Below are 19,988 nucleotides of genomic sequence, written 5' to 3'. Positions count from 1 at the left end.
TACGGAATGCAGTGTCCAAAATTGTTTATTAATTTCTTTTTTGAACAAATTTGCCAAGAGGTTCAACCCCCTGTTCCTTTGCACATCCCTAAATCACCAAAGCTTAGCCGGTATAAAACAATGTATTGGTTTTTTAAACGTCGTGACGTTTTTCTTAAAAGGTATTCTCTCCCGCAGTTTAATTCTAGAACTCCCCTAAATAATGCTCTCATTTTCATGGGAATGAAAATTGGAGCGGATACTGCTTTACAATGGGAACGGGTTGGGTTTTCTACCCTATCAGATTTTTTAAGAGAAGGGGTTTGGCTGTTACCAGGAGAGATGCAGCAATTAATTTCAGGGAATTTTATGTTATTAGGTTCCTATATCTCGATTTTCAAAACACTGGAACAAGTTGAGCCAAGAATTATCGGTTCTCCTTGCCAGTTGTGGGATGATTTGTTTTTGATTCCCCAGATGAGGAAGCCAGGGGCATGGAAACGTTGTCTAGCTCAGCATATTGAGTTAGATCTTAGTACGAAAGCCGTCAAAAAATGGCAAGAACAGGAGAATCATGTTCTTGCTATGAATACATGGAAACGTATAAATAAGTTGAATTTTAGTGTTCTTCGAGGATCAAATTGGAGGAGAATGTTTTTTTTCAGTAAATGGCTCCTCTATCGTACTCCTGCTGCCATCTCTAAAATGTATGTTAATATTAATGCCAACTGTTTCAGATGTCAGCAATATACTCCTGCTAATTGGTCTCACACTATAGCTCATTGTGTTAAAATTGTGCCTTTTTGGAACAAGATCTTCGAATATTTACAAAAGTATTGTGGGATCCAGATTGTTTACAACATTAAACTAATACTTTTCGGATACGATTCTGATCTTGGATTGTTAGAACAGATGGTAAAATTATTATTTATTGTTATGGCAGTAGCAAGGTCCCTGGTGCTTCAGAATTGGAAATTAATACAAGCTCCTTCGTTTAATACCTGGCTTCAAAAAATGAGAAATGTTAGAACTAGCGAACTTCGTTATGCACAGCGAATTGGTGGGACAAGGAAATTTGACAAAATTTGGAAATCGCATTTTGAGTAATATTAGACTTCTGTATTCTGTAACTATGATTTTGTACTTTTTGGTTGCCAATGTATATTATTTTGCCTATATACTGAAATCATGATACAAGAACTTCAAATAAAAAAATAAATAAAAAAACAATGTTCACGGGGCATCTATAGTTTCCATGCAATCATAATGTTTAATTGACAACATTTTGGTAAAATAAAATAAATAACTCACAGCTAGAAGTTTGTCTCCAATCTGAAGTCTACCGTCTTTGTGTGCAGCACCTCCTTCAATGATTTTGGTTACATAAATACTATTATCACCAGAAATGTGCTGATTCCCAACACCTCCAGCTATGCTGAACCCAAGACCTGCTTGAAAAGAACAAGAATGCATTTAAGATATCTTTTCAGAAATAATCAGGGTCTGTTATAGGTAATTTATAAAGAGGAAACAATCAATTTTAACAGGTCTTATTTTGCCAAATCAATAGGTCCGCTTTTATCAGAACAGGTGACAACATTTACAAGACAAAGTTACTTACCTGTAACCACAGTTCTCTAATATGGCCATATTACATAATTGGGCATGCTTGAATTATCCCTTTCATTGAACTGGGAGTCCACTGTAACCACAGAGCGAAGGGCAATGTTAAACAGAGAGAGAAAAATTTTAACAGTCACAGAAATAGCAAATTCACGCAATTTCAAAAAGAGCCATCTTTCAGCCAATCAGCAAACATCACAGTCTACACCCTTCCCCGTCCAGGTCATCATAGCTTAGATTTCAGAGTATGTGCTGAAGAAGCTTATAACATAAGCGAGCCTGCGCTGGGGAGGAGGGTCACTTGTGAATCTTTGAAAAGAACAATATTGGAGAACTGCAATTACAGGGAAGTAACTCTTCCTTCAATATTGGATGTTTCACAAATTCACGTTTGAAGCCAAACAGCACATAGTATATTCACAATACACAGCTGTCAGCAGATAAAGGGAGACCATGAAAGAAAACAGGTTTGCCTTAATTGAATAAATGGTGTAGGACCCTCGCCACACCGCAGCACTTCTGTGAACTGTCTAATCTAGACAGTAGTCCCGGTGTAAAGGGGTTTATTTCTTCCTGCTTGTTCGCCTGCAAATAAGGATGTGGATGCAGAAACACTTCTTATTTAATGTGCAGACACATTTGCTTAGAGACGATGGCCTGCTTTGTTATGACAAAAGACTATGGCTGCAGACCCTCAGCGAGCTATACTCATTTTGAAAGAGATTGTTCTTAGTGTGAATGACCATAAGCCACCAAACGTTGATCATTATATCTGACAGATCTGGTCCTGTCGAAATAAAACTCCAGACATCCTTTTACACCTAAGGTATGTAGAGTTCTTTACGAGCATAACTTGGCTTCTTCAAAGTGCGCCTATAAGACTACTGCTTTGTTCAAATGAAAGTCAATTGGTATTTTAGGAATACATTTTGGGTTTGTTCGCAGTAGGACTGTCATCTCTGAACTGCGGAAAGGGTTCCTTGATCGTAAAGGGTTCCCTGATTGTAAAGGTTTGAATTTTGTGAAATCTTCTAGTATAGGCTAGAGCCAATAAAACTCCCAACTTCCAAGAAAGAAATTTAAATTCCCACTTTTTGAATTGGTTCAAAAGGACTTCTAATCAATTGGGATAGACCTGTGTTAAGTTAACATGGATTACAAGGTCATATAGGAGTAAAGACTGAAAAAACCTTCATGAAATTCCTAACGAGTTTATTAGACCGAAGATAAAGCTGATTTAGTATCCTCCTAAAGTGTGGTATGACAGCCAGATGGAATTTGACAAACTAGAACCTGGTAAGCGAAGAAAGTAAGGTAATACTTGCTGAGGAGAAGAGGACATTGGGTGCAAATTATGCTCAGTACACCAAGAATAGAATCTTTTTACTTCATACAACTTTTTTGCAGAGTAGGCTCTGGCTGTAACTAGTGAGTCTCTGCAATCATTTGGAATGTCTAGGAGCTGTAATTTGTTGAATTCAGGCGTCAAATCATCATACTCAGTGACAGGAGTACGTAGGGTTATTGTCTTGAATGAAGCCTTAATTGAGATGGAGTTGCTAATCCTGAAGGTTTTTTTTTTTTTTTTTTTTTTTTTTTAAATCGGTTCAGTTGCAGAGTATTCCAAAATGGCTTATAATAATCTGAGAGCATAAGTCACAGACCTCTTACCAGAGCTTACAGATCCTGGAGCATGAGGTCCTGCATTGTTTGACTTATCTGATCCTATTGTTAGTACAGGTAGTGCTAAGCACAAAGCATCATCGTCATCATCATCATCACTATGCTCTTCAAAGGGCTGATAAAGCCCTCTGGCATTAGGATGTTCTCGCAGATCAGGATCAGGCTAAAACCACCTACCTTTCCCATGTACTCATCCTCATCTTGTTACTTTAATTTGAACTGCCTTGATTATATGCATGCCCGAAAGCATATTCATCCTCCCTCTTTGTCCAGTTGTCGTGCAGGATAAAGTGATACTTTGCTTGCATGACTTAGTCCTTGAAGCGGTCATCTACAGTGTAAAAGTCAATATCATCAACAGGGACTTTGTCGTCAGTGTTATCAGTGAGGTTTTACCTAGACCACCTGATTGCAGCCTTCATCGTTGACAATGTAGTCTTCACCAACAGAGATGCCAGCGATAATCTCGTCAACAGAAATGATGTTCACAATTTTTGTTTGGAATCGGAGTTCTCAGATATTTTCTTCTTTGGTGTAGGTGGCTCAGAAGATGGCTTTTACGATGTTTTGAATGAATTTGTCTAGTTGGTATGTCTACCTCAGGAGTGACCTCAGTTTCTCTAATTTTTTGTGAGCTTTCCTTGGTAGTTACTCAGAAGCTGATGATTTTTCATCTGATGTTGATTTTAAAGAGCACTCAGACTATGAATGAACTCTTCTACGCCTTAACTTTCCTATTGTTCCTCAGAAGTGTAAGTTTCTTCTGGCTTTGGCTTCTGGAGATGTAATAAAAGTCTACCTCACAGATCTTTTTAAGTTTTAGCAGAACAAGTATGAATTATTTTGCTATCCTTCACCTTGTGGCCAGGATATAAACAATATAAGCAAACCTTATGAGAGGATCTTCTGAGTGAAGCAAGTCAGCAATAATGACGTCTTAGCAGCATGAGAAGACTCAGAGACGGAAGGTATTTTCTCAGAAATTAAGATATAAACAAAATAGTAAATGTATCTGGAAGATCAGAGCTCTGGGAACCCATTTTCACACAACACATGCAGTAGAAATCAGAGCTTTGGTGACTTGGGTGGAGAAGGATGCTGAATGCTGACTGGATGAAGTTGACATCTTTATAAAATAATGTGAATAGACTACTCCTGTGGCTGTTGAAGCTTTTCCACCTATGTTTATACTTGCACTGCTGTCTACGATTACTGTGGGACTCTCAGCTCGATGACAGGGATAAGGTAAGCATGTGAATTTATGAAAGATCAGACACTGGAGAATTATGGGTTATCTGATGTATATATTCCTTTGAAGATTTCTGCACAGTAAACATTTTATTCAGTTGGTTGTAGTTTGGACATGCAAGCTGCAGGAGTCTGGCAGTTAAGGTCTAAGCTATTAAATTAAGCAGAATTTCAAATGCCTTGGTTTTGGGTAAATACCCTATCTGAAGAGCAATGGCTTCCTGTTGGACGGAAAGTCTCCTGCATGGCTCCGGAAACCTTGCTCTCTAGCCCCATGTTGTTTTTGACCTGGGTAGTCTCTGTGATTCTTCACTTTTGTCTAAGTTAAGTTATGACGTTTTATAGAGCGCATGGCTGCCCCAGCAAAGGGGCATCCCTGCGCTAATAACAACAGAAGGGTAGCAGACGGCAGAAGGAGGCCTAATAAGGAAAGGGTGGAATCTGATAACCTTAACAAAAGCACAAAAGACCGACAGGAAGGAAGTGAAACAACCTAAAGTAAAGAGGAGGCCTATAGTGAAGGGATGAGGTGAGTTTTGATAGCCTTACGAAAAGCCGGGTAATTATCAATGCTCCATATGTGAGTACGAAGTGGATTCCAGAATTTAGCTGCCAGTGTGCGAAAGGAGCGCCCACCAGCACGTGCCCTCCTTACCCGGGGAACAACCGCAAGGTGATGGCCTATTGAGCGGAGATGGCGGGTGGGGGTATATGTTGAAAGCAGGTTGGCCAGAATGCCAGGGGAGGAGAAGGTAAAAATCCTGAAAATAATACAGAGGGACTTAAACTCCACTCGTCTGGCCACCGGCAGCCAATGTAGCTGATGAATAGCACTGGTGGTGGAGCAAATTCTAGGAAGGCCAAGAAGGGTTCTGGCAGCTGAATTTTGTACCCTCTGCAGTCTCATAATCTCAGTCTTATTTGCTCCCAAGTAGAGCAGACTGGCATAGTCCAGTCTCGACAAAACGGAGGCCTGAACAATCACCTGCTTGATCAAAAAAAAACAGCAGCGGTTTGAGCCCCCGTAGTATGCCGAAACATGTTGCTGCCACTTTCTTTGTTTGGGCCTGAAAGCTAAGAGCTGAGTCGACCCACACACCAAGATTTTTCACCACCTGTTTGGGGGCGGGTGTACAACCCAAGGTAGCAGGCCACCAGTGTACACTCCACAGCTCAAGATCTTTCCCTACAGCAAGACCTCAGACTTGCTGGTATTGAGCTGGAGGCAGTTGGCAGTCATCCACCCCGCGATAGCAGAAAGACCGGACCAAAACGTATGAGCGACGTGCAGACAGTCATCGGAGAGCGCAGCTGCGTATCATCTACATATGATACATATGATACTACGGTCATCCCTTTACTCCCCACCGCCGCGAATGGCTGGACATACAAATTAAAGAGCGTTGGGCTCAAGGCTGTGCCCTGCGGCACACCTGCTTGATAGTATGGACCCTGGAGGTGAAAGGGGGGATGTTACCTGGAAGGTCCTCTCCGCGAGAAAGAAGGTGAACCAGTCCAATGCAGGACTCACAATGCCAACTTTCTCCAGCCTTTGCAGTAAGATTTGGTGGGAGACTGTATCAAACGCAGCAATAAGATCCAGTAGGATCAGTGCCAAGGCATGTCCCTCATCCAGTGCTGCCCTCAGATGTACGGTCACTGCTAAGAGGGCAGACTCCGTGCTGAGACCCGGACGGAAGCCGCACTGAGAGGCATCAAGTATGTTGTTCTCTTCCAGGAAACCTGACAAGATGGAGTTTATATAGGCTTCAGAGATCTTGGAAGCCCACGGCAGGAGGGAGATAGGACGGAGGTTCTCAGGTTTAGTTGTATCAAGGGTAGGTTTTTTTAATAAAGGAACACGCCTAGCCTGCTTTCAAGTCCTGGGGACAACTGCTATAGACAGGGACATGTTAATCACCTGGCCCAGAGGTGTAAGAAGCACAGGTAACAGTCTCATAAATTGATCAGGCTACAGGGGATTAGCAGGAAAGTCCGATTTAATCTTTCTGCATAATGAGTGCAGCGAATTCTCAGAAATCGGCAGGAAGGTGGCAAGCGTGTGAGTGGGAGGACGTTTATCTCCAGAGCCAGAACACATATCCATCTGAGGAAAGGACTTAAAGGTATTTTCTACCTTGTTGACAAAGAAGGTGGAGAGCGCCTCACAATGCTCATCTGATGTGATAGAGGGCGCAGTGAGTGCCTCGGCTGATTTAAGATCTTTGAGTATGGAGAAAATACTCTTGGTAGGATTGTCGCTAAGTAAACCCAAGATTCATGTAAGCTCTCTGAGGGTCTCGGACTAAATGGACCAAGAACCCTAACCAGTACTCTGTGGTCAAGGGAGCACCCAAAGGGGCCCTTTGTGGCGTACGACAGCATGGCTGCCTTTCTCTCTCTACATTTGTTTCCTACAACTAGGAAATATATTTATTTATTTTACACATGTTGGTATTTTACTGCACAAAATTCAGACATAAAATCCATATTTCATATGGACCCACAAACATGGAAAATATTTAACGAGTTACTGTGAAGGATGCCTTTCACTATTGCTTAAAGGAAGCAATAATATTAACCGATTATTACATCAGTGAGGATGTCCGCAACTGCTTAAAAAAGCAATAATATTAACCGATTAATAAAGCGTATATAATAAAAGAAGAACAACAATGGTAAAATGAAAAAATGCAAAATGATCTGTAAATGTGAAGAAATTAAAAGTAGGAGATAAATTAAATTAGTATTCTCAGATTGATTTGTGGAGCAGTTCAAGTGCAAACAATATAATATGGACTGATGCCTTATTACAATTTCGATTTTTTTATATTTGTTTGGGAATTAAATATAATATTTCATCATTTGTAGATTTGTTTGAAAAGAACAAGTTACTTACCTTCGGTAACGCTTTTTCTGGTAGATACAGTATCTGCCTGTGGATTCCTCACCTTGTGAATATCCCCCTTGCGTCAGCAACGTTCGGAATATTTCTTCGTAGCACGCCGGCGTGGACGACGTCATAGGAGCACGGCATTGCGCGCGACTCCGTCTGACGTCACCGACTCCTTATTAGACCCACGTCGACGTGATGACGTCAGTTCCGCCCTTTTTTCCGTGCCTTCAAGGCACCCGGACGGACCAACGATAGTAAATATACATATATACAGTGTACACAGTACATACAAATCAAAACCGCACACAAAGTGCATAGCAAAAGAATAAAAATCTGAAAATATAAATACATAAAACCAGGTATAGCAGAGTGGACAACGGGGAGGCGGGTGGGCATGTGAGGAATTCACAGGCAGATACTGTATCTACCAGAAAAAGCGTTACCGAAGGTAAGTAACTTGTTCTTCTGATAGATACATCTGCTGTGTGGATTCCTCACCTTGTGAATAGAGTCCCACAGCAGTCCCCCCCTCCCGGAGGAGGCTGTCCACCCTGCTATACCAGGAAATCTTGGAGAACAGAGCGCGCGAAGTGGCCGTCCCTCCTCAGCTCAGTATCCAAGCAGAAGTGATTCGCGAAAGTGTGGAGGGAGGCCCAAGTCGCGGCTCTGCAAATGTCCTCAACAGGTACACCTCTAGAGAAAGCAGATGTTGCAGACTTTGCTCTAGTTGAATGTGCTCTAATACCCTCAGGAGGGTCCTTACCCGCCAGGGAGTAGCAAATCTTGATGCACAGGATTATCCACCTGGAAAGTGTGCGCTTGTGCACCGCTCTGCCCTTCTTACAGCCAGCAAAACCCAAGAAGAGTTGATCATCAACACGATAGTCTTTAGTTCTATCGAGATAGAAACTGACTGCTCTCTTTGGGTCCAAGCAATGAAGCCTCTCCTCCTCCTTGGAAGGGTGAGGGGGAGGATAAAAAGTAGGAAGGGTAATGGATTGTCCTAGATGGAAGGGAGTTACCACCATAGGCAGAAAAACAGCCCTGGTCCTGAGAACCATTCTTTCAGCATGAATGGACAAGAAAGGGGGCTTGGAACTAAGAGCCTGAAGCTCACTTACCCTCCTTGCCGAGGTAATTGCAACCAAGAAGACCGTTTTAAAAGAAAGAAGTCTCATGGGACACTTGTGCAAGGGTTCGAAAGGAGAACCCATCAAATAGGCTAACACAAGATTCAAATCCCAATGAGCAACAACAAACGGAGAAGGAGGGAACTTATTAGTGAGACCCTTCAAAAATCTTAAAACCACTGGAGACTTAAAAAGAGAGGGCTGATCCGGCAAACAGAGAAATGCCGATAAGGCTGAAAGGTACCCCTTGACCGTGGCAACAGCAAATCCTTGCTGCGCCAGAGAAAGAGCAAATTGCAAAATGTCAGACAAATGAGCCTTCAAAGGGTCAACATCTCTCTCCCTACACAAAGAAACAAATTAAGACCATCTATACGAATAGATGGACTTGGTGGAGTCACGCCTGGCAGAAAGAATGACGTCCACCACATCATGAGGGAGAGAAAAAGAATTCAAGTTGCCCCGTTCAATCTCCAGGCATGAAGGTGTAATGTCTGGAGGTGGAGGTGTAAAACCTGCCCCTCCATCTGAGAGAGGAGGTCTGCCCTGTGAGGGAGACGGTACAAGGGAAAAGGGTCCCAGACAAAGAACAAATAATTACGATTTGATACACTTATTTCAGAAAACCAAATTATTAGATGCAAAAAGATTTATTTCAGAATTGCATATATTACCTTTCATTGGTTAGAATACATCAAAAATGTTTCAACAAACTTTCTGTATATGTGCCCACATACACAACGGGGAAGGGAGGTGAAGTGAGGGAAAGTGTCAGGGATAAAGTAGGATTTAGGGGGATAGTCAGAATCATTCAGTGACAGGTATTAATCATAGTTTCAAAAAACATGTTCATGTGGTTCCTTGACCCAAGGACCACAGTATAACGCTCGTATAGAGTCCAGAAATCAAATGATGTAGACCACCTAACTCGCCTTCAGCTGCTTTGGTCTAGCTTGGGGGTAGGAGTTGGTGATGGTTGTATGGTCTACGTTTCGACCCAAGATACGTGTAGGATAGTAGTCCTTACAATAGGGGTCTTCTTCAGGACGGAATGGTTGTGGGTGGGCAACCTCCTAAAAAGTAATTAAAATAAATCAATTAATATACACCGACCTTGTTGGTACATACAAGGGAGGCAGTTGGTTAAAATGCGTGTTGTCATATGCCCACAGAACATGAAGTACGTGGTACAGATATTGTTGGGGATTGAAGTACAAAGTTGGCTCACCTATCGCACAGGAAGGGTGGACCAGATTAACTTGTAGATTCCGAATTATCACGGGACTTGCAATTAGTTCCTGTATAAAAAATACAAGGACGGTCATGATCAAAAATTGGTCTGCCAGACGACCTCAACTTTAGTTATATCACTGTCCGGTTAATGTTGGATGGCCCGGAAGGGCTCCATTCAAATAAAACCCGGCAGCGGGAGACGGAGCGGTGGGTGAGAGGAGAGGTGGAGAAGGTCTGTGTACCACACCCTTCTTGGCCAATCCGGGGCGACCAATATGACTTGGGCCCGGTCCTGGCGAATCTTCCTCAGAACCCGAGGAATCAAAGGTATGGGAGGAAACGCGTAAAGGAGTTGACCTCTCCAACTCAACTGAAACGCGTCCCCCAAAGCTCCTTGCATCGGATACTGGAGACTGCAGAATGACCCCCAGTGAGCATTCTCGCGAGTGGCAAACAGGTCCACCCGAGGAGTCCCCCACATCTGAAAGATGTCGCGAACTACCTCCGGGTGAAGCCTCCACTCGTGGTCGGCAGAGAACTGTCGACAGACTGTCTGCACGAACGTTCAGGACTCCGGCCAGATGATTTGCCATCAGACAAAGCTGATGGTCCTGTACCCAGGACCAGAGACGCAGAGCCTCTCTGCAGAGACACTGTGACCCTACTCCTCCCTGCTTGTTGACATACCACATCGCGGTCGTGTTGTCCGTCAGGACATGAACCGACTGACCGCGAAGGGAAGGGAGGAAGGCCTTGAGTGCCAAACGTATGGCCCGAAATTCCAGAAGGTTGATGTGAAGCAACCTTTCCTCTGGAGACCAAAGACCCTTGACCTCCAGGTCCCCCAGATGAGCACCCCACCCTAGAGTGGATGCATCCGTTATCACCGTGGCCACCGATGGAGGTAGTTGGAAAGGCTTTCCTTGAGACAGATTGCCTTCCACGCTCCACCAAGACAGATCCGCTGCAGTTTCTCTGGAGATCCTCACTGACTCCCTGAGATCTCCGTTGTGCTGATACCACTGCCTGCGGAGGCACCACTGGAGTGCCCTCATGTGCCAGCGTGCATGTTTTTTTTTTTTTTTTTTTTCAAAATCTTTATTATTCTCTTCAATGTGTACACTGCTATTTAGCCAACAACCCGGAGGCAGGCAGCTTATTCACATTGCATTACAACATCTATACGGATACACGTCGTACACTTGTGCAAGTTTTGATCATTTGCACAGAACTTGGTAATCAACAGAAACAACTGTAAGCGAGCGTCGTAAAACAGCGAGCAGTATTCCGAATGAATGTACATGGATACAACTTCAGTTATCCGCTTTACAATATGGCTGGACGTGCACCGTGGTCCACACACACACACTTCTCAGTCTAACCCCTCCTGCACTTCTCAGTCACTGTCATTCTCCTCTGACCTAGCCAGCCAGTCCACCAATGGTTGCCATATGTCTGTCGGCCTTGAGCGCAACGGCATCATTTCCCAATAGGCAGATAGTTGGTCCTTACAGTACAGTGCAGATTTTACCCAACTTGATATTTTCGGCGGAGCCCTTTGCTTCCAGTGAATTGCTATTTGCCGCTTGGCCAGCAACAACAGAAGAGCTACTAGTCTCCGGGATGCACTTGGTACCGGACTTACAAATCCCAGGAGCGCCACAAGCGGGTCCGGGCCTATAGGTGTCTCCACTATCTGTACTATGTTACGGAAGACTATCTCCCAAAATCTGTGTATTGGCCCACATTCCCAGGCTAGATGATAGAACGTAGCCTCCCTCTCACCACATCTCCAGCAAGAGGCATCCGCCTGCAGACCCATCTTAAATAGTTGCTTGGGTGTACGGTATGTTCTGTGTAAGTAGTTAAAATGTTTAAGCCTCAGTCTATAATTGGGCGAGAGGTGTTCAAGTTGTGTGCAGCAAAATGTCCATTGTTTTTCTGTAATATTGATACCTGCTTCAGCCTCCCATTGCACCCTTGAATCAATGTGCGGAACAGGTGTTGCATTCTGTGTAGCCCTATAGATGCGTGTTATCAACTTGTGCGAGGAAGCGTTTGAGAGTATGTCCTCCAGAGCTGCTAGCGATGGTGGGGCCGCAGGGAAGACCGGGTACCTGTGTTTGCACGCCGCCCGCAGTTGATAGTATAGTAGTAATTCTGAGGCCGTCGGTTCGGACGACGCAATCATAGCTGGTAGTGTAATGAAAATATCATTGGGGTATAGGTCGCCTGCTACTTTTAGGGCACATTCATGCGCCCTCCGTACTACTGCCGCGTCCGTTAGAGGCCCCAGCAGTGGGTTACCCTCCAGTGGCATGCTCGGGGCATATAGTTCAGTGACACCCGCTCGTTTTGCGATACCCGACCATGCCCATCGCACCACTTCTACAGTGTCAATGTCCTCTTGTGCCCGTTTGTATTTCCTGTACGCCGCTGCCTTGAGGGGGCAGGGTGCCGCCACATCTATCTCTATTGCCACGTGCGGTTGATAAGGGATCGGGTGTTGCCAGTAGTGCAGGTATTGGGCCTGCGCACTATATGCGTACAGCTCAAAATCTGGGGCCGCCAGACCTCCCTGGTGGAATGGAAGTGTAAGAAGAGACCAGGCTACTCTAGGCTGCTTGCCCGCCCAAACCAGTTCGATTATGGAAGACCTAAGGCGGCGGAAGAACGCCATGGTTAAGGGCACGGTTATATTTATAAATAAATAAAGAAATTTGGGGACCACCACCATTTTGGCAATAGCTATGCGGCCCGTCAGTGATAGCGGGAGTGTCTTCCATTTCTTAACTTTGCTCTCAAGCCAATCCATTGCCACCCCGAAATTCGCTAGCCATATTTCCTGGATGGAGCGGCTAATTTTAATTCCTAGGTATTTGACTTCGTCCGCTACCCAATCTATCGGGAATTCAGTGTGACATTTATTCGTACCGTCTGTTAATGGCAGCATAGTCGACTTTGACCAGTTTATGTTTATACCGGTGAGGCCACTGTAACGTATCACCTCTCTCATCAGCGGGTCAAAGTTCTCTGCCGGATTCATCATGTATACGGTGATATCGTCAGCATACATGGACATGAGCAGGCCGCGCTTGTGAAACCAATGCTTCGCTGAGTGTGATGTTGGGGGGACTGCAGAACTCGTGTTGGGACATACTCCAGCGCCCAGCAGCAGCGCTCCCTCCTGCCGCCGCTAGCCCATCCCAGCGGCCGCAGCGTGAGGGGAGCATGAGGACTCCAGGACTCCATTGCCCAGACGCCCTAGCGGCGCAACACGCTGCCACACCCAATTCCCGCGCCAGGAGGCGCCTGAAAAGCAGACCAGCCCCGGTGGAGCGGGGGGACTGCAGAACTCGTGTGGGGACATACTCCAGCGCCCAGCAGCAGCGCTCCCTCCTGCCGCCGCTAGCCCATCCCAGCGGCCGCAGCGTGAGGGGAGCCTGAGGACTCCATTGCTCAGACGCCCTAGCGGCGCAACACGCCGCCACACCCAATTCCCGCGCCAGGAGGCGCCTGAAAAGCAGACCAGCCCCCCGCGTCGCTGGATCGCGCGCGGGTCGGCGCCGGGAGAAGCCCGGGACAAGGGCGGGACCATCTAAGGCCATCCTAGGCCAGAAAAGGTCGGGTCGGGCCACCCTCCCTGGCCGCGCAACAAAAGGAGGTAAAGAACTTGGTACATTATACTTACAACACCACCCATTGTCCAACAAATAGTAAGAACAGAACGACGACGACTGTCTACAGACTGTTCCACCAGTGATTTATCCCCCCCACAGACAGTCGCCGCACCACAAAACTCATCACTGCTGGAGGAACTTAATAGTTTATGTAAATCTAAGTATGCCGCTGTCGAGTCGACACTTGAGCAATTTAGTGCTTCTATCTGCCCTACAGTCATCATAAGTCCCCAGTCTAGTGTATTATCCCCACCAAATGGAAGACTCCTGGGTGCTCCCCTTTGTCCACCTGCTATAGGTAACTTGAATTCCATAATGCCTCTTCTAGACCTTTCTGGTAAAAGAAAACGATTTGTGGATAAACATACAGGCAGCCAAGCAAAACAGCAAAAATTGAATTTGAGCCCTCCATTGCCTATCACCCCTTCCCCGGAAACATGTAAGGATTCCGTGAAACGGTTAGTTCCTGCACCCTCTACCTCACCAACCCTGTTGGCCCAGATAGAAACCATGATCAACTCTTTGATATAACCCCTGATAGAAAGAATGAACAATCTAGGGGATAGGATCGTGGGAATAGAGGAAATGACTAAGACTAACTCGCTACTCCTAAAAAATATGGCAGGCTCCAATCACATACAGTCTTTATGCACCACTGTAGTGCCCTTAACAACTCCCCAAAGTAATATTGACCAATACCAACCAGCAGCCCCACACGTTACCCTCACACACCCTGAAAGTGCCCGCCAAACCTACAATAGCACATAGCTCTTCCCCTAAAACAGGGCTGAACAAAGAAATCATACCACCCAAAGGGTCACTTCCCAATCCAGGGAACATGCCACGAAAATCTAACCATATACAATTACCACCGGAGGCTGCCCCGTTTGTGTGCGTCCTCTCTGGAGTGCCAGCACTTACAAATGGAAAATCTGAAAGCCAACAGGAACTAAGAAATAAGGCAGTGTTCTGGTTAACAAAAAATAGACCCCTGCCTCCTGATATTGACGGAAGAATACGAAGTGTTAGAAGGGTGGGTCGGCTAGGTCCGCTTCGAAAAGAGATACCTGGAGACCTGGTGTTAATAAAGTTTAGAAATAACAACGTTGTCCCATACCTTCAGACCTGGCAGCCACAGATAGGAGATGGACCTATACACACCTGGGGACTATCTGACTTTTATCCCAGAGTATCACTCTCCCCCAAATAAGATCAACGAAGAGAGTAACTTCTGGTTGGGCTGATATCCAGACTTTGATTTGATATACTTCGTAACGAACTAAATGATTACCTGATCTCTTTTAAAGATTTTATGCTACAATTTTACATGCTGTGAAATGAAATTTAATGATGTATATATATTGCAATGTGCTTTTATGATATTATATTTCAAAATCGAATAAAGCTAATCTAATCGAGTGTGATGTTGACGCAAGCGTGCCGCAAGTGGTTCAGTTGCAATAGCGAACAACAATGGCGACAGCGGACACCCTTGTCTAGTCCCTCTAGTAATAGGGATAGGAGCTGAGACCTGACCATTTACTCGCACTCTAGCGGTCGGTTTGTTGTACAGTACGCTGATACGTTTAGCGAACAGCGGACTGAATCCCATACGGGTAAAAAGGGTGAGCAGAAACTTCCACTCAAGGGAATCAAATGCTTTTGTCGCATCCAATAGTGCAGCTGCGGCTTGCACCTTGGGGTCTAGGTAGTGCAGGAGCCCAAACAGTACCCTCAAATTATGCGAAGTGGACCTCTCCAGTACAAATCCTGACTGGTCGGAGAGCGCTATTTGCGGCAGCATGTATTTAAGGCGGTCCGCAATAAACTTCGAATACATTTTGGCATCTATATTTATTAGCGAAAGTGGGCGGTAGGAGTCCGGGTTAGTGGGGTCCTTATCAGGTTTAAGCAGTGTGATTATCATTGCTTCGCGCATCGACGGTGGGAGTATGCCTGATTCAACTGCTTCCTCAAAGACCCTGTATAGTCTGGGTACCAGGATGTCCGCATACTCTTTATAGAAGTCTGCCGTCAGCCCGTCAGGGCCTGGCGCTTTGCCCGGTGGCAGGCTAGATATTATCGCTCTAATGTCATCTTGTGTGAACGGCAAGTCCATGTACTGTCTGGCCCCATTGTTGAACCACGCTAAGGCTATTGTGTCTAGATAATCTGGAAGGACCTGGTCGTCCGGCGTCACCCTGGATGTGTATAGTGTCCTGTAGTAATCAGTCATGACTTTAAGTATGGCATGAGGCTCCCTAACCGTGTCGCCTCCCTCATCCTTGAGTCCCAGAACATAGTCCATCCCTCTCGGCACTCGCAGCATGTTCGCCAGTGTCCGCCCAGCCCGGTCGCCCTCCCCATATCGTCTAGCCTGACTATCTTTGGCCAGGTATGCCGCTTCCCTGTCTGCCTCTTCCTGGTATTGAGTAAGTTTCGCTCTGAAATCAGCCCGAATCCTATCCGATGGTGCATGAGTTAATAGAGCTTCGAGCGCAGCCAGTTCTGCCTCTAGTTTATTTAATGTGTCTCTTATAGATCGGAGTACCCCAGTTTTCAGCGACATGCAGTATCCTCTCGTCACCGCCTTGCAAGCCTCCCATAGTGTGCCTGGGGAGTCCACCGAGCCGTCGTTGAGCTCAAAGTACTCCTCCAGCTTGTCTCTTAGTTCATGTTTGAATACCTGATCACGAAGTGCCCTGGAAGGGAATCTCCAGCTGAATGGCTGGACATACTGTGATGGGGTAGACAGCGTCAGACAGACCGGGGCATGATCAGACAGTGATCGTGGCAGGTGTGTCACGTCAAGTGTTAAGGCGTGGACGTCCCTGGACAGAATCCAATAGTCCAGTCCGGACCATGCAGCTCTATGTACCGTTAAGCATGTGCCCTCCCGGGGTGCAGCTCCCTCCATGAATCTACCAATTGTGCATCAGTTATGATATCACCCAGCGCCTCTGCCGCCCTAGGGTGGTGTTCCCTGGCCGCCCCCTGTCGATCCATGGTGTCTGACAGCACAACATTGTAATCCCCACCCCACAGAATCGCGGCCGGGTGTCTGAATCTTATGCCAGAGATCACAGTAGAAGTCAGGGTTATCGTCGTTAGGGCCACAGACATTCACCAACACAATTCTAATGCCACACAGCGTCCCCACCAACAGTATGAATCTGCCTTCATCATCCCTTACTTCCTCAAATGTTTTCCACTGCAGACCGCGTCTTACCATTATCGCCACCCCCTGTGAGTAGTTAGAGTATGAGGCATGTACAATCTCACCCCATCTATTGTGTCTGAGCACGTGGGCGGCATTGGCAGTCAAGTGAGTCTCTTGCAGGAAGCATATGTCAATATCCTTTCTGAGTAGGAAAGCTTGCACCAATCTAGCTTTTCGTCTGTCATTCATGCCTCTCACATTCCAGGTTAAACATTTCATTTGCTTCACGTCTGCAGTATGGAGATACGCATTTCCCATATCGCGGCATATCCATACATCTTCCCATATGCCTGCCTCCGTGCGAATAGTGTGGAACATCTCAACAGTTTCCCCAGCTGCAACATGTCCAACCAGCCGCAGTACATTGCATGTTGTCGTTGCCAACCAGGCAACCCGTGCTTACCATCATCCTGCGCAGCGCAATTATCCGCTGTATACGACTTGTCGCTTAAAATCAAACATAAAACAACATAGCACCCCAACTTTAAGTCTACCCAATCCCCACCCGCTCCAACCCCCCAATCAGGTTGTGCAATTCCCCCCCCTACACTCCCCCCCAAATACCAGAACATTATCAAGAGTCTTCATCAATAACAAAGCAATGGGAATCATCCCTTGGGGTACGCAGGTTGGTCTCCTACTAACCCTGTACTTTTGCCAGGGTGATCGAGCGCTGGCCTGGGTGTGATCGCTCAAGGACCCCCCACCCCCATGCACATTCCCGAGCTTGGTAACTTATCTGCACATGGCGAACCCTCAGCACTCCAGTTCGACTTTCTTGACACCCGCAGGCGGACACCGGAAAGTCAGCCAGCGTGCATGGTTGACCAACAGAATGCAAGAAGCCATCAGAGCGAGCAGACGAAGGGCCTTCAGGACCGGAACAACCGCTCCATTGTAGAATAAAGGAATCATTTCCTGTATGTCGCGAAGCCTTTGGGGTGGAGGGAATGCACGACATACAGTAGTGTCCAGTACCGCACCTATGAACAGGTTGCGCTGGGAGGACACCAGGTGAGACTTGGGTACATTTATCGAAAAACCCAACCTGTGCAACAAATGAGTTGTCTCTTGCAGATGATGGAGCACCTTCTCCGACGACTCCGCTTTGATCAGCCAGTCGTCCATATACGGAATACAGGTATCCCCGACCTCGAGATGAGCACCCACCACTGCAATCACCTTGGTGAAAACTCGAGGCACAGTAGTAAGTCCAAAAGGAAGGACCGCAAACTGGTAGTGTTGCGATCCCACCGTGAAACGGAGATACTTTCTGTGCGACTTCAGAATGGGGATGTGAAAATACACACCCTGCAAGTCGATCGACACCATCCAGTCTTCTTCCATCAGCGCTTGAAGAACCTGTGCAAGTGTGAGCATTTTGAACTTCTCTTGTTTGAGATAGAGGTTCAAAATCCTGAGGTCCAGGATAGGTCGAAGCCTGCCATCTTTCTTGGGGATCAGGAAATACCGGGAGTAGCACCCCTGACCCCTCTCCTGCTCCAGAACCACCTCTATCGCACCCTTTCTGAATAGTGCCAGGACTTCTTCCTGCAGAAGAAGCAGGTGGTCCTCCGAACAATAACCTTGGCAAGGAGGGTAATTGGGAGGGAATTCCTGGAAAGGAAGTGCATACCCATTTTCTACGAGATTGAGAACCCAAAGATCTGATGTAACCGATTCCCAATCCCGTAGAAAATGAGTAAGTCGACCCCCTACTGGACCCGCATGATCCAGAATGGTGGATCTAGGGCTGCTTTGCTGTTGTAGGTGGGGGGTGGGAATTAGAGGAGGAAGTTGAGGAGGAGGAGGCTTGGCGTCCACGAGCACGTCCCCTTTGTTTGCCTCTGTAAGATTTATACAAATGGTTCTGCTGTTGCTGTTGTTGTTGTTGGCCTTGCTTAAAGGAACGAAAAGTGGATCTACCAAACCCTCTAAATTTCTTAGTGGCAGAACCTCTAGCTTGAAGACCCAAAGATCTTGCTGTAGCTCGGCTATCTTTGAATCTCTCCAAAGCCACATCCGCCTTCTTCCCAAATAGGCCCGTCCCATCAAAAGGTAAGTCTATTAAAGTGGATTGAACGTCCGCCGAAAAATCAGAAGATTTTAGCCATGCAGCCCTTCTAGTGGCAACAGTAGAACCCATAATTCTGGCAACAGAGTCTGCTGTATCCATGCCACTCTGAATGACTAAGCGGGCTGCAGCTTGAGTGTCGGAGACCGCTTCATTAAAGTTTTTTCTATCATCCTCAGGAAGCTTAGATGACAGTTGCTACACATGGTCCATCAAAGCATGTACATATCTCCTTAATAGACAAGTAGCATTAGTAGATTTTAGAGCCATGCTACTTGATGAGAAAATCTTTTGAGCAGATTGGTCCAATTTCTTAGAGTCCTTGTCTGCTGGTACCTGAGGAAATGAACCTGCTGATCTGTTAGAACAAGCGGCTTGTACCACCAAGCTCTCAGGAGAAGGATGAGAAGAGAGGAACTCGGGGTCACCAGGCGCCACTCTAACGTCTTACCACAGATCTTGAAACCGCAGGAGCAGTCAAAGGTTTCTTCCAAATTTCCATTATTGGCTCAGTTAAAGCCTCAGTAAATGGAAGTGTAGGTTCTATAATGGATGAGGGTGAATGTAAAACCTCTAAGAATATTAGGTTTGTATTCAACAGTAGGTAATGTCAGATTAAGTAGATCCGCAGCCTTTCTGATCACAGTGTGGTAAGGTGTTACATCCCTTGATGGTGCATCAGAAACTGATGTTAAATCCCATTCCGGAGAAAGTTCTAGTCCACAGGCACTATGAAGGTCTTCAAAACAGTATCCTTGATCCAGAAGTTCACCTTTCTCCACTTCAGGATCTTCGAACTCCTTTTCCTCCAAGAGGCGTTGAGCTCTGCGTCTCGACCATTCTACACGAATCGAAGTCGATGGATCCGGTAACGACTCCGGTAACGACTCCGACGGAGTCGGATCCAACGTCGAGCGAGGAGCCGGAGCAGTAGGAGGACGAGACTCACGAATCGGCGTGGTACCTAGATTAGACTCACGAGGTCGATCCGGAGTCGGCGAAGCCGTATGCGGAGTCGACGATCTCGGTGGAGCCGTACCGAGCCAAGGTGTAAAAGGCGTCGGCATAAACGGCATAAAGGGAGTCGGGCGTAAGAATGAGGAATGCCCAAGTTGAAAGACAATGGATCCACGGGACCAACTGGTGCACCAGTGGGATACATTGCTCTATTATAGACTCCAAACATCGCATTAAGAAAATGCGAGGGGTCTTGTCCTGGACC

At 46.1% G+C, this 19,988-nt stretch overlaps 1 protein-coding gene across 14 annotated transcripts in view; it reads right to left on the bottom strand.

The window, feature by feature from the left end:
* Window positions 1-19,988, bottom strand: part of DLG1 (discs large MAGUK scaffold protein 1) — a 1,315,748-nt gene that overhangs the window by 399,060 nt on the left and 896,700 nt on the right. For 8 of the 14 annotated variants that reach the window (XM_078666477.1, XM_078666466.1, XM_078666468.1 and 5 more), the window contains one exon: window positions 1,291-1,427. In XM_078666477.1, coding sequence (XP_078522603.1) covers window positions 1,291-1,427 — 137 coding nt within the window. Of the gene's footprint in view, window positions 1-1,290; window positions 1,431-19,988 lie in introns of all 14 variants that reach the window. The other 6 variants (XM_078666465.1, XM_078666467.1, XM_078666469.1 and 3 more) reach the window with 1 other exon arrangement.

This window comes from Lissotriton helveticus, chromosome 11, assembly GCF_964261635.1.
Source record: "Lissotriton helveticus chromosome 11, aLisHel1.1, whole genome shotgun sequence".
Classification (NCBI taxonomy): domain Eukaryota; kingdom Metazoa; phylum Chordata; class Amphibia; order Caudata; family Salamandridae; genus Lissotriton; species Lissotriton helveticus.
Note: the sequence above shows the minus strand (reverse complement) of the source record. Positions and strands in the feature narration are given on the sequence as shown.